The sequence below is a fragment of the Aegilops tauschii genome, chromosome 2 (genome assembly GCF_002575655.3).
Source record: "Aegilops tauschii subsp. strangulata cultivar AL8/78 chromosome 2, Aet v6.0, whole genome shotgun sequence".
Classification (NCBI taxonomy): Eukaryota; Viridiplantae; Streptophyta; class Magnoliopsida; order Poales; family Poaceae; genus Aegilops; species Aegilops tauschii.
This window is the reverse complement of record NC_053036.3, coordinates 575,363,834-575,379,271: the sequence shown is the minus strand read 5'-3', so window position 1 is coordinate 575,379,271 and position 15,438 is coordinate 575,363,834. Positions and strand designations below refer to the sequence as shown.

Here is a 15,438-nt window from a genome sequence, read left to right as displayed (position 1 = left end):
CTTCATGGCCACTAAAAAGTTAGCTAGAAAGGGCGGCAGACAACACCGTGGGAATACATCCAAAGATTTGCCACCAGATCTCTATGAGTTGTACAAGATAGATATTGAAGAAACCTATGGTGAACGCAAGACTCGAGTCCAATGGATTCGCAGATACTGGGCTGAACAATGGTTTCTGTACAGATTTGTGACTGCAGAGTATGCTGAGAAGAATGCCATCAAATGACATGGGGAGATATTCTCTTCAAAAATCTTCCACCCAGGTCCAAAACTGAAGCCATTGCTCAAGGCTTCTATCCTTGCATGGTTCACGGACCACAGCCAGAGAATGCTGACCCATCTTCTCTGCTATGGTGTCGTGACGACAATCTGTTCAAGCGCAACTACAAGTTTGCCAAGGACTCTGTTGTGAAAAACAAGAAAGCATTTGGATTCGACTTCAACCCCGGTCCACCTGCTCCTCGGGCTGATGGCACCCGTGACGCTGAACCAAATATCATCGGGCCCTTCTACAACCTCCAAGGTCTCATCATACACATTGTTGTTCAGGGCACAGCCATGGAGCACTCTGCAGACGACGCTGATTCTGATGAAGCACCTGCTCCACCAAAGCCACAGAAGCAGAAGAAACCAAAGGCTTCAAAGCCCTCCACTGCACCGCAAGCTTCACGTGCGAAGCCTCTGGCCACTGCACCTCCTGAAGCCAGTGTGTAGTCTGAAGATCTCTCTCACATCTCCAAGACTGAGAAGAAGAAGAAGCCCATCCAGAATTCTGGTCAAACCCTGACCCTAGCTGCCGTTCTGAGGAACGAAAACGAAGCCATTGATCTGTCAAGTGACGACGACCTTGGCGATGATGCTCTTGAGCTGTTGATAAAGAGCAAGCAAGAGGCAGAGATCTTCAACGATCTGCCCCTCTTTGATGTGGACATCTTGAACAACTTCATTGATAAGTGGTTTGACAACCCAAGCCTCTGTATCGATGATTTTCAGCTCCCAATTGGCATCAGTGTCTCCTTCCATAGAGCCATTGCTTATGAACTGGTTCTGGCTCAGAAGATTGTTGAACTGAAGAACAAAATTGACTATGAGAAGGCTCAGTTCAAGAAGCACATGGCCCAGGTCAGCGTGGCTGATGTCCAAAACTTCAAGCAGATGCTGCATGGCCTTAAGGAGGCGTTTCACAAGAAATGAGAGGAAGCAAAAGGTTCAAGAGAGCGAATGAAACATCTCGCTGCAAAATGTGTTCAAGCCCACAACGAAGCTGAAAAGTGCAAAGCCCTTGGGCGTCCAGGCATTGACCCCAAGATGGCTGCCAAGAAGAAGAAGCCAGCTGTGGTCGAAGCTGAAGCATTAGGGCGGGAAGCACCTCGCATTGTCTTCCCTGCCAGCATGACAGGCGCGAAGCCAAAGGTCCCCACAGCTGCGTCTGAACTGAAGAAGACAAGGGCAGCTGAGGATGAAGCCAGAAAGCACAAGAGCAAGAATGCCACTGACGACGCTCCTCGGGCCAAGAAGAGGAAGATAAAGAGGAAAGATCGGGCTGCTACCACAAAGCCCCTTGTCGTCGAGCCAATCTTTGTTGCTCGTCCTGCATCCGAACACCAAGAGCGTCGGTTAATTGTTCACGAGCCTGCTACCACAGAGGCTCCTGAAGCTGAAGAAGATCCAGCTGTTGACCCCACCGCAGCTGAAGACATTGGTCCCCAAGACAATGTAGATGATGATGAAGTCCTTCCTCAGATTGAGCACCAAATGGTATCATCGCCTGTTCTCACGAACAGCGAACTCATCAGCATTGGTCGTCCTTTGACGCCAATTGCTCAGGATGATTCGTGGGCTGATCGCCCTCAAGACTCCCCCCATCGAGAAGAATCACCAAGTACCCCCCCCCACCTCAAGTCACCACTCCGGTGCTTGATGATGACAACTATATGGTCCAGCCAACTCCCTCTCCAAAAGCGTCACCCGCATTTCGTAGGCTTCTCAAAGGACCAAGGCCACAAGTAGCTCTATCGAGCGTTCTAGAAGGAGAAGAGCAACACAACTCAGTGGCACGACAAGTGTTTCCTGACGCCACTCCAACTGTGAACGTCTCTGAGTCTGAAGCCAAAGCTGCTGAAGACATTCCGGCTGCATCAGCCGATGACCAACAAGAACCCCGATAAGAAGAAGAGCGTGTTGCCACACCCCCTACCAACCAAGAAGCTATTCTCGAGGAGAACGTGTCCGACCCTCCAGCTACTCAAGTGGAGGTTGATAATACTGAGGCGGCCACCAACAACACTACTGAAGCCAATGGTTGTCATGGCTGAAGCTAATGTGGCGCCTGAAGTGGATATGGTACCTGAAGCAAATGCTGCACCTGAAGCTAATGCCAATACTACTGCTCCTATACCACCTCCAAGGCCACACACCATTTAGCAAGCCTTTGATCATGGTCAGCTGGTTACTGTCAGATGGCCCATTCTGGTTCCTCCACCTGCTGCCGGACCACAATTTGACTATCATGTGGAGCACAGGCCTCTGGTCCAGAAGCCAAAACCCAGGCTACCAAGATTTCTAGGTACAACAACTTCGCCAGGATCTTTTAATGTGAATGGATTCAAAGCACACAACACCTTCTTTGATAGCGCCAAGAACCCATATTCCAAGCCAGGAATCTCATCTGATCGGTTCTGGAGTTATCAGCAGCGTAGTTACTATTCCTGTATACTCTACAATCGGGGGCGCATTTTTTCCCATATGCGTCTAGACTGCGAAGCCATTGCTGGCCTGCCATGCTTGGAAGAAGCCCTCGACTATTTCAGAGATGCAGGCCTTCTACAGTTTGTGACCGACAAAGAAAATTGGAATGAAGAACTTCTGCCGCAATTCTATGCAACTCTTCACATTCGCGGCTACAACAGGGATCTGAAGACTTGGGTCCTTGAGTGGATGACAGGCAATGTACACCAGGAAGCCAAAGCTCTTGACATTATTGAGCTCACTGCCTTGCCCACTCCAGGTGAACTCTATGAACCTGGTGTCCAGCTTCACCGCAATGCTTTGGAGAGCATCTTCCAGAAGCCATAGCCAAACATGAGCCAAATGCTGAGCATGATGAAGCCACTGCCACAAGACGCTGAATATCCAAAGGAATTCCTTGTTGAAGAGCTAGAGTATCTGCCACGCACTATTTATCATATCATCAGGCGAACTCTATGGCCTGTCAAGGGACATTCTCCTGCAGCGAAGCTAGAAGGCGCAATGAAGACATTGGTCTTCTATATCTTCAATGGCATCAGTTTCAATGCTCAAGACTTCTTCATCAGGCAATTGGCTGCATCTGGCTCCGATCTATTTGGTCTGAAGTTTTATGCTCCATGGGTAATGCGCCTCATCAAGCTTCACTCTACTATCAACTATTAGCCTTCTGCGCGCAATCATCTCATATTCTTGCCAGAGGTTGATCTGTCTATCGAAGCCATTTACCCAGAGCCTCCCAAGGAGCCAATTTATCTTCACAATGCAGCTCACCAAAGCTTCACACAACCTATTGAAGGAGTTCTTGCTGCAACTCGTGTTTATCCTTTGGCTGGCAATACACGTGCACCTCATCGTGCCTATACTGAAGCCACTGAGAGTACCATATCTCAAAGGCCTCGGAAGCGATCTCGTGTTCTCAATGACCGAGAGCTTCTCATTGCCCTGCATCAAAAACAGGATAAGCATCACGACTGGCTGAAGCGTCAGATGCAAAGCCTCTTGGTGGATGTTAATCGCATTCGCAACCTTGCCACCAAGAATGCTTTTGTCACTCATGAAACCTGTCGGCGGTCGTGGAAGAGTCTGACATTGCTGAGCTCTGAAGATGATCTTCAACAAGATGGCTTCACAAAGAGATTCAAGTTTGATTCCACTCCTCCCAGAAACGTTGTCTTGCGTCAGACTCCCTCACTCGAAGACTCTGACTACTCATCCTCAGCAGCAACTGTCAATGCCAGAGTCATTGATGACGAAGACGATGCTACTTCACCAGCTATAACTTCGCCTCGAATCGACACTGCACCAAGTTTTTCTGCACCACCGGCCCTCAATGACGACCCTGAAGCTTCACCTACTCCTCATGGGGACGAGTAGAAGCTCTGTGTCTTCAAACCTTTTTGGTCCTTACTAACAAAAGGGGGAGAAGCATATGAGTTGATAGTCTTCAAGCGGGTCCATATGGGCGGTTGCTATACTTTTGCCAAGTGCTTACAACTCTCGCTTTTGATACATTTGGTTCTTTGAGTTGTAACACTTAAACTTGATGGTCGTCTGCTACCTTTTCTGTCAACTATGTGATGCGATGATAAATTCCGCATGTGCGACGATAAATTCCGCACGAAGTCATTTTGCAGACGCCCATTTATCATTATGCATGTCATTATCTTTGTTATATCTTTTCATGCATGATAAATTGTCTTCATAAGTTGAAGAGGATCTCCACAAGTACAACCTGCCATGTGCATTTGCGTTCAAAAGCAAAATACTTATATGCACATCTTTAGGGGGAGCCTTTTGCTACTTATGAAGACAATACCTTAATCCTTTACAATTTCGCATACTTTTATCCCCGTTGAAAACTTCAACCAGTTTGTCATCAATCGCCAAAAAGGGGGAGATTGTAAGTGCATCTAGTGCCACCCCTAGTTGGTTTTGGAGTATTGACGGCAAACCTGGATGAGGGATTAATGTGTTTGTGAGAATTGCAGGATAACATAGGTAGTAGTCCCTCATTGATTTGGTTTACCTACCGGAGATGACCCCTAAAAATGTGTGAAGACATTGAAGACAATGGTGGTATGTGAAGATATTCACAACGAAGATTATGACTCGAGAAGACATTCACGTGAAGACTATGGAGTGCGAAGATGTAGCTGTTTCGTAGTTTCCTTTTCTTCTTTGTTGAGTCATAGGAACCACCGTACTGTTAAGTGGGGTCCAAGTGAACAAAGTCAGAGTGACTGAAGTGATGCTCAACCAAATCCTAAGTCTTCGAGCGAAGACAATGAGAGCAAATCTTATCCAAAGCTGGATGAGTCAGCTTTACTTGTAGCCCAAGTTAAGCTGCCGCGTGTGTTTGAAATCTGACCGTTGGAACACGTGTCAGTTCTGTAGTGACCCAGGGTCATTTCGAACAAATTAGGTCGGGTTGCCTAGTGGCTATAAATAGCCCACCCCCTACACCATAAATTGGTGGCTGCTCAGAGTTAGTGCACGGCTTTTGTCGTTTGAGAGCAACCCACCTTGAAGCCTTTGAGAGAAAGATCCTTGCGAGGACAAAGCCCAAAACACCCAGAGCCAAAGAGTGTTAGGCATCACTGAAGTCTTTCTGTCCGCGTGACCTGAAGACTTGTTACACTTGAGGACTATGAATCCTCCAGCCGGATAGGCATCGTGTTCTGAGCATCCAAGAGTCATTGTGGATTGCCGGTGAACGAAGTCTGTGAAGGTTTGGAAGTCTACCTTGAAGACTTACCAAAGTGATTGGGCAAGGACTAAGTGTTCTTAGCTCAAGGGGAATAAGGTGAAGACGCGGTCTTCTGAGTTAAATCTCAGCCTCCCTAACCAGACGTACAGTTGTCACAGCAACTGGAACTGGTCCAACAAATCATGTGTCTTCATCAAGCAACTGGTTCTATCTCTTCCTTCACTTATTTACAGTTTGTCTTCGTGAAGTCTTTTGCTTGGTTGACTTATCTGTTTGACTTCACTGTGTGATGACTATTTTTGTTTGGCTTCACACTATCTTCCATCTTGATCCATACTACCTAGCTGCTAATAGTCTTCATGCTTTAGCTTCATTACTTGCTTGACTATGGCTTGTCTAGGGTAGTCTACCTTCCGCTGCATGTCTATAGGTTCATTTATATCGTTTGTTTTCGAAACTCCATGTTTTGAAGACTTTCATAAAAATCGCCTATTCACCCCCCTCTAGTCGATACTAGCACTTTGACAAATACATATTCCTTCGACTATGAGATTATGCAACTCCCGGATACCGGAGGAATACCTTGTGTGCTATCAAACGTCACAACGTAACTGGGTGATCATAAAGATGCTCTACAGGTATCTCCAAAGGTGTTTGTTGAGTTGGCATAGATCGAGATTAGGATTTGCCACTCCGAGTATCGGAGAGGTATCTCTGGGCCCTCTCGGTAATACACATCATAAGAAGCCTTGCAAGAAAAGTGACTAATGAGTTAGTTGCAAGATGATGTATTACGGAACGAGTAAAGAGACTTGCCAGTAACGAGATTGAACTAGGTATGAAGATACCGACGATCGAATCTCGGGCAAGTAACATACCGATGGACAAAGTGAATTACGTATATTGTCATAAGGTTCGACCGATAAAGATCTTCGTAGAATATGTAGAAGCCAATATGGGCATCCAGGTTCCGCTATTGGTTATTGAACGGAGAGGTGTCTCGGTCATGTCTACATACTTCTCAAACCCGTAGGGTCTGCACGCTTAACGTTCTTTGACGATATAGTGTTATATGAGTTATATGATTTGGTGACCAAATGTTGTTCAGAGTCTCGGATGTGATCACTGACATGACTAGGAGCTCCGGAGGTAAAGATTGATATATAGCACGATGATATTTGGACACCGAAAGAGTTTCGGGATGTACCGGGTAGAAACCGGGTCACCGGAAGGGGTTCCGGACAACCGGGGAGGTTAATGGGCCATATGGGCCAAAGGGGGAACACACCAGCCCACAAGGAGCTGGTGCGCCCCTCCTAGGCCGCAACCCTTGAAGAGAGAAGGAAAGGGGGGAGTTGGCCTCCCCCTTCATTTCCTCTCCCCCCTTTCCTTTCCTCTCCGGCAAATATGGTAAGGGGGCGCCACTCGGGAAGGACCCCAAGTAGGATTCGGCCCACTTGGGGCGCCTCCTTGGCTTCTCCTCCCTCCCCCACCTATATATATGTGGGAAGGGGCGCCACACATAACCATGATAATTGCTTAGCCATGTGTGGTGCCCCCCTCCACAGTTTAGTCCCTCGGTCATATTTTCGTAGTGCTTAGGCGAAGCCCTGCGGAGATAGGTTCACCATCACCGTCACCATGCCGTCGTTCTGCCTTAGCTCATCCAGTACTTCGCCGTCTTGCTGGATCAAGAAGGCGAGGACGTCACCGAGCTAAACGTGTGCTGAACGCGGAGGTGCTGTACGTTCGGTACTCGATCGATTGGAGCGCGAAGAAGTTCGACTACATCAACCGCGTTAACAAACGCTTCCGCTTACGGTCTACGAGGGTATGTAGGCACACTCTCCCCTCTCGTTGCTATGCATCTCCATGAATAGATCTTGCGTGTGCGTAGAATTTTTGTTGTTTTCCATACAACGTTTCCCAACAATGGCCATGTAGGCGGCGTGGTGGCCGGGATGCGACAATCGATGGCGATGGTGTGGCGTTCGTACATATGCAGGGCTGATGAGGGTGGACCGGACTGAAAATCTGTTTTGTGTTCAGGCTGGCCGGTGGCGGCGATTTCATTCCCTTCTCAAAGGCACCGCTTTGGAGCTCACGGTCCGTCGTATGCGGCTTCGTCTCTTCGTGGTGGCGTGTTCACGGTTGAGGACCCCGGTAGCTCTTGTAGTGGTAGGGGTAGTGTTGCTGCACCCAACACCAATTTATCCGCCTTGGGTGTGTGCGTGTGTTAGGGTGGCGTGAGTTTGTATCGAGTTGTTGTTGGTTGTTGCTTTATATATAAAGTGGGGCGAAATCTTTTTGGTAAAATAGATATATATATATTTTGTGGTGCATGCTGATAGGGGGCCAGTTCAAGAGTATTTGTTACAGTTTGTACGGAGACAGTCAGACAAACATGGTGCAAATTCTGATGGCCCAATGAAATTTACCACTGTTCATATTTACATGGAGAATTTATTTGATCATATGATGATGACCCAAAAAACTTGCCTTGATGCGGATAACCATCCGCCAAGCCATAGAGGAATTGCGTACGAAACAAAGTGAGCATAAAAGGCAGAAAAATACCTTTAAATAGTGACAATCAATAATTTCCAATTTTAAGATCATCCAAAAATATGTAGCACTAGTTAGTAACTTCATTTTTTTTCATTAAGCCATTTTCAACACGTGTTCTCCATGATTTTCACATTAGCTGCCATCCATATTAGGTCCTATTTTAGCAAATACGTATATATTGTACTAACATTCATAACTGAAATAAAACGTCCATCCTTTATTTGTCTTTCGACTAACCGGCGAAAAAGTCATTGTTCAATTTCTTTGAATTTACTAAATACAAAAGAAGATACACCAAGCTGGAAGACATCGCCGAAGTTAGCTCGAGACCCTTCTTCTCTTAGAACAAGGATGCGGTGATATTCAACAGTTAGCGCGCAAACATGCATGAAGGGATATATCTGGTACTGATGAGATGATGGGCAGAAATGACAAATCTGACCTATGGACCAAACTATTTCACAAATTGAATTATGTTTGTAAAAATTTTACCTAGCTGACCCTTTTGTGTAGCGCCCGGCATCTAGGCGTCACACTACACCGTGCAGCGCCTAGATTTCAGGCGTTGCACACTTATTGTTGTATGTGCATCGGGCCGGCTTAGCTAATTCCTCACGAGGCATGACCTAGCTAGACTTGAATTGCCGGCATGCATGTTTTTACCTTGGATTGGAGGATCGATATAATCCATCGAAAGAGACAGCAAGCCGGCAAGAACCCACTTACTTATTGATCCAATCCCTGCTCGCAATTACCAAAAGTGATATATGGTGCTTAATTACCAAATGCCAATGTGAGTGAGACAGTGGTCCGTCAGTCAATCAGCGAGCGACGCAGCGGGTTGACTTGAATGGACCAGGTCACCATCCATCACCATGCACGTGCGTAAATTTGGCAGCAGGCAATAAACCAAGGCCATTGGTACGTACTAGTTGCAACTTGCAAGATCGCATTGCACAGGCAGGCACCCATGGTTAGGGTACGTACGTAGTTATTGCCTTCTCCTGCAGTTTTTGATTTCCCATGTGAATTTGCACCAAAGTAACTTTTTCCAAGTTGCAAGCGTGTCGTACGTGTACATATATGCATGGCACGAGAGGACTCTCCATAACCAGGACAGTATCATCTCACTCATCATTCGTTCATTCACTCACAAATTAAGACAAGATGCGCGCCTCATCACTCGTGGAGCACTGCGCCACCGTGGTCGCCGTGGTGCTCCTCGCCGCAGCGGCGGCGGCGGCGGCAGCACGGACGAAGGACGAGTGCCACTCCGGCGACAAGGCGGCGCTGCTGGCCATCAAATCCGCCTTCGGCAACGCCTCCTACTTCAACTCATGGACGCCCGACACCCCGTGCTGCGAGTGGGCCAACGTCTCCTGTGACGGCTCGGCCTCCCCCTACACCGCGCGCCGCGTCGTCGGCGTGTCCTTGGTGAACGACGCCAGCCTCGCCGGCCCGTTGCCCGGCACCGCCATCGCCCGGCTCACCGCGCTGCAGCAGCTCGTGCTGAACTACGTGCCCGGCGTGAACGGCAGCATCCCGCGCGACCTCACCCGCCTCAACGCCACCCTCAGCTTCCTCGACATCATCTCCACGGGCATCTCCGGCCCGGTGCCGTCGTTCCTGTCCGAGATCACGGCGCTCAGCTACCTCAGCCTCTCCTCCAACAAGCTCACGGGCTCCATCCCGGCGTCGCTCGCGGACATGCCCAACCTCTACTTCCTCGACCTCGGCTATAACCGCCTCACGGGCACGATACCGCCTCAGCTCCTCAGGAAGGGCTCATACCTCTACCTCTCCCACAACAAGCTCACCGGCAGCGTCCCGGCCGAGTTCGCCGCCGTGAATTTCTGGACCATCGACCTGTCATACAACGGTTTCAAGGGCGACGCCTCGTTCCTGTTGGGCGCCAACAAGCCGCTGCTGAACCTGGACCTGTCGCACAATGCCTTCAGCTTCAACCTCTCCGGCGTGCAGCTGCCCGAGGGCCTCAACAGCTTGGAGCTGAGCCACAACGAGATCTACGGCGACATCCCGGAAATGGTGGTCGACATGATGCTGAATTATTTGAACGTGAGCTACAATCGCCTCAGCGGCGTGGTGCCCGCCGGTGGCAACATGGCCTGGTTTGATCAGTCCTGCTTCCAGCACAACAAGGGGCTGTGTGGAAGCCCACTTCCACCCTGCAAGCAGTGATCGTCGTCTCCACTCGACCAGCCCGTACGTCCGGCTGTAATCTGAATATCTGATGGATGGATAATTACAACTTTTATTATTATAAGAAATAAAGGGTAGCATCCCTGTGGCTTACTACTATTGTTTCCTGCATGTTTTCATCAGTCGGCTGCTTGTTGTGCTCAAGTAAGGTCCGTCCAATAACAGATCGAAATTCCTGTTGCCTGATCAACAGCACTACAGCAGACGTACGTACTGGTCACAGCCCAATATGGGTGTGTTTGGTTGAGTGATGTCCCCGGACGGAGAACTAGGCTGTAGCCTAGTGGGAAAGGGTCACACGGCCAGAGTTTGAATCCCGCCGGGAGCGAATTTTTGGTTCCTCATCCGGGTGGGCTTCTTCTATAAAAATATGTCATGGGTGCTAGTGCCCATGGATCTCATTTTTTTTATGTCCCCGGACGGGACAGACCCATTCCATTTTTCTTGGTGTTTGATTCAGATGCATTTTTTTTTGAAAGATCCAGCAATTGCTGGCATTGCATGATCATTAGCCGAAAGCAACGGGAATACAAAGGGGGTGGATCCTAGGATCAAAACAGAAACAGAAATAACACTAGGGTTTTGCAAGGATTTCCACAGCCATCAATCCTCTCGCTCTCTGGAGCTTATCTCTCACGATGGCTCCTCGAAGGGGCTCTCAATGCATCTTGTGCCAGTTATCCTCCATAGCTTGATCGAATCGGTGATTCTCCTGATGATATCCCTTGTGGATGGCAGTTTTCTTTGGGCACTTGTTTCGCTCTTGTCATATCTCCTAGCAAGCGAGCAACAACAAGGATCTGGCCCCCTTCTTCCACCTTGGATACGTGCCATCGTAGATTTGATGTGCAATTGCCGTGGTGGAACAATGGTGCCATTTGGTCTTTGGCAAGAACGAGGAGCAGCCCTACCACTGACCTAGTGTTGTCCAGGTCTCCTGCACCTTCGGGCAGCACAGGAACAGATGTTTGGATGGTTCCAGGTTCCGGACGCACATCTGGCAAAAGTATTCGTTGGGTCACCCCCTCCGCTGCAATCTATCGTTGCACCATAATATTCTGGAACATCAACCAGGCGAAGACCTCTATGTTCCCGGGCGCCCAGACCTTCCAGATGCCTCCGTTGAGTGTTGATTCATCCCTTCCCAAGAATTGCATGGTGTAGGCTGAACGTGCAGAGTATCTCCCAGACTCCTCCAGGTGATCGTGTCGTCCGCGTCGTCCACCAGCTCCCTTGCTGTATTCGCAATGGTTCTGTGCATGGCAAGGAACGCGGGCAGCAGGTCTTGAGTTTGACCATGGGCAAGGTCTGCAATCCATGTGTCCGCCGTCAACGCTTCCCTAACCATCCTGTTCTTTCTCCGCGAATGCTTGAGTAGGGAGGAGAACTGCTGGGCAAGTGTACCAGACCATGTCCAGGAGGAGTGCCAGAAGGAAGCAGTCCTTTCATTGCCAATCGCGACGCTCATTGCAGTCGCGAAGAGGGCTCTGTCATCCTTGTCGCAGGGCAACTCCGTTCCCACCCAGGGCCGCTCCATGTGTTGCCAGGCGATCCACATCTAGCGAAGGCATAGCGCGCGGCTAAAACGCTGGAGGTCGTGGACACCCAAACCCCCGTACTCCGTTGGCGAGCACACTGTCGCCCAGTTTATGTTGCAGCTGCTCCCTATGAGCTCCTCGTCCTTCCGACAGAGGAAACGCCTCTGGCATTTGTCCACTTCCTTGAAAAGTTTCTTTGGCGCCCACAGAACGGCCGGTGAGCGAAAAAGCTGGCATCGCGCTGAGCATGCACCTGACGAGCACCCGCCTGCCCGTGATCGGCATCAGCCTGCCTTTCCATCCTGCCAGCCGTGCCTTGATTCGGTCGACGATGAATGGCAAGTGAATGAGACGTAGGTGTCCCGGCGTCACTGGCAGTCCCAGGTATCCGGGAAGGCCACGGTCGATCTGCCGAAGCCCTGCAGGACTTCCTGGATGTTGATCTCTTCGCACCAAATGGGGGCGATCGAAGACTTGTCGGGGTTGATGCACAGGCCCGTCGCGGCACCGAAGTCTCGCGGGATGCTCATCAGGTTGTCAACCTCTTGCTGTTTGGGGTTGACGAAAATCACCGTGTCATCGGCCTAGAGGCTGACGCGGTGCTTTAGGTCATGGCACGGAATTGGTTCCAACAGTTGCTGCTCTACCGCTGCCATGATCAGGTGGTGCAACGGGTCGACGGCTAGGACGAAGAGAAAAGGTGACAGGGGGTCTCCCTGCCGTAAGCCACGTCGGTGCGCAATGTTGTCCCTGACCACGCCATTGAGCATGACGGCGGAGGATGAGGTGGTTAGAAGCATGGCCAACCAGTCACGCCAGCGGGCACTGAACCCCGGTTTCTGAAGGAGTTCGAGGAGGTACTCCCATGATACGGTGTCAAATGCCTTGGCTATATCTAATTTCATGAGTAGTGCTGATGTTTTGCGGTGGTGGAGTGCCCTGACACTATTCTGCACGAATAAGTAATTGTCATGGATGCACTTGGTTTTGAGGAAAGCTGGCTGCACCGGGGAGATGATGGTGTGGATTACAGCTGCTAGTCTGATGGAGAGAATCTTAGAAATCAGCTTTGCCGCCGAATGGATGAGGCTAATATGTCTAAAATCAGCGATGTGCAAACCTCCGTCTTTCTTGGGTAATAACACAACCATTGCCTTGTTTAGTGAAGCTAGATCTCCACCAGCCAGGTGATAGAATTGATCGAACACTGCCATGATGTCATCTCTGATAATGGGCCAGCAGCTTCTGAAAAAAGTGCCACTAAAACCATCAAGGCCCGGGGATTTCTCCTGTGGCGGACGATCCGAGCGAAAATATGCTGCTCAGATGCGGGACGAGCTAGCCCCCGAAATTCGGCTGGACCAACTCATCCCACTTCCACGCCGTGAGCGCCGTCTCCCTCCATGCACCTTGGTCGCCTTCGCTTATGTGACCTGGTCCGGCGTCACGCCTCGATGGAGGGCAGTGCGCAGCATGGCCGGCTAGGCCACGGTGAGAAGCCTAGTATTTTACTCCCCTCAATAATTCAATTTGTCTGTTTGGCCCTGTAAATAAAATTCTGATTCAATTTACTCCCTCAAACAATTCAAGATGATGATATGTGATGCCTTACAAGCCATCAATTTTTTTAAAGTTCCTTGTTTGCTACGTATTTGATATGAACTTCATGCCTCACATGCCACTACTCTTAAGTTGATCTGGAAAAATGACACATTAAACAAAGTTTTTGTCTGGACTGTTTTCATGACATTATATCTGTAAATACAAATAATTGTGTTTCCTTTCATGCATGTCATTATAATTACGAATACAAATGCAGTGTGAGTACAGGAGGCATGAACCAATAAAAAGTTGTGAATATGTATTACCAAGAAATAGATTAATCATTCAAAATAAATATTACTAATAGACAATGTGGCAAATAATAAGCAAGTGCACAATTCAGATGCTTAATTACCAAACACACCCACGTGAGTCAGAGTAGACAGCTGGCCGGTCAACCAGCGAAGCAACTGGTTGACTTGAATGGACCACCAGGTCACCATCGCCACGTGCGTAAATTGGCAGCAGGCAAGAAACGAAGCCCGTTGGATGTTGCAAGATCTCATTTCACTCCAAAAATGTGCTTCATTCACGCACGTATTATTGCCTGCAGCTGCACAAATTAATCTGAAAACAGGCAGGCAGGCAGGCACCCACGGTTAAGGTAGTGCCTTCTCCTGCATGCAGTTTCTGATTTCCCATCTTAGTTTCTGAGTACCAAACTTTGCAACTTGCAAGTGTATACATATACATCATCATCTCACTCGCCATCCATATCCATTCATTCAGAAATTAAGATATGAAGATGCGCGCCCCATCACTCGGACGCTGCGCCACCGTGGCACTCGTCCTGCTCCTCGCCACAATAGCGGCTGCGGCCGCGGCAGCACGGACGAAGAACGAATGCCACGCCGGCGACAAGGCCGCGCTGCTGGCCATCAAGGCAGGCTTCGGCAACGCCTCCTACTTCCAGTCATGGACTCCGGACTACCCCTGCTGCGAGTGGATCAGCGTCTTCTGCGACCTCTCCGCCTCCCCCTACACCTTACGCCGCGTGGTGGCCGTCTCCTTCCTCCGCGACGCCAGCCTCGTCGGGCCCTTGCCCGGCGCCTCCGTCGCCCGCCTCACCGCGCTGCAGCAGCTCATCCTCATCCACGTGCCGGGCGTGAACGGCACTATCCCGCGCGACCTCGCCCGGCTTTCCAACCTCAACTTCGTCGACGTCTCCTACACGGGCATCTCCGGCCCCGTGCCCTCGTTCCTGTCGAGGCTCACCAAGCTCACCTACCTCAGGCTCTCCTTCAACTCGCTCACGGGCCCCATCCCGGCGTCGCTCGCCGACGTCCCCAACCTCTCCTTCCTCGACCTCGCCGGCAACCGCCTCACGGGAACCATACCGCCTCTCCTCCTCAGCAGGACCAACGACACGGCCTACCTCAGCCTCTCCCATAACAACCTCACCGGCGGCGTCCCCGCCGACTTCGCCGCCGTGAGGTTCTCGAGCCTCGACTTGTCGCACAACGCCCTCGCCGGCGAGGCCTTGCTCCTGTTCGGCCTGAACAAGTCGCTGGAGAGCCTGGACCTGTCGCGCAATGCCTTCAGCTTCAACCTCTCTGCCGTGACGCTGCCATCGCAGCTCGGCATGTTGGACATCAGCCACGACGACGTCTACGGTGCGCTCCCCCCGTTGGTGGCCAAACTGCAGTATTTGAACGTCAGCTACAACCGCCTCAGCGGCAGAGTGCCCATCGGCGGCAACATGGATCGGTTTGATCGGTACTGCTTCCAGCACAACAAGGGACTCTGTGGGACTCCACTTCCACCCTGCAAGTGATCGTCGTCGTCTCAGCCGACTAGCTCCTCCAACCGTAATCTAATTCTAATGGATGATTATTAATTACAACTTCTTCTTTAAGGAATAATAAAAGCATCCCACTTCAGTACGGTAATGCTTCTTACTGTCCTCAAGTGTGCATCTTCACACATAGTATTTCATTAAGCTATGTACGTGAAATCGCAGGATTAGTCTGCGCATGTTATGCTCAAGTAAGGTGGTCCAGTAACATATTCACTTTTTTTTCTCAAAAAATAGCAGACGTCATGTTTTGGGTGAAA

The 15,438-nt window shown here is 49.9% G+C and overlaps 3 protein-coding genes across 3 annotated transcripts; 2 read left to right on the top strand and 1 right to left on the bottom strand.

The window, feature by feature from the left end:
- The first annotated feature begins 9,190 nt into the window (after nucleotides 1-9,190).
- On the top strand, nucleotides 9,191-10,222 carry LOC109768454 (leucine-rich repeat protein FLOR 1-like). The gene has a single exon (XM_020327170.2). The coding sequence runs from the start codon at nucleotides 9,191-9,193 to the stop codon at nucleotides 10,220-10,222; it is 1,032 nt and encodes a 343-aa protein (XP_020182759.1).
- A 1,105-nt stretch (nucleotides 10,223-11,327) lies between these two features.
- Nucleotides 11,328-11,801, bottom strand: LOC109768448 (uncharacterized). Its single transcript, XM_020327165.1, has one exon. The coding sequence runs from the start codon at nucleotides 11,799-11,801 to the stop codon at nucleotides 11,328-11,330; it is 474 nt and encodes a 157-aa protein (XP_020182754.1).
- Nucleotides 11,802-14,128: 2,327 nt separating this feature from the next.
- Nucleotides 14,129-15,157, top strand: LOC109768453 (polygalacturonase inhibitor-like). Its single transcript, XM_020327169.2, has one exon. It carries the CDS (start codon nucleotides 14,129-14,131, stop codon nucleotides 15,155-15,157), a length of 1,029 nt encoding a protein of 342 aa, XP_020182758.1.
- Nucleotides 15,158-15,438: the final 281 nt, after the last annotated feature.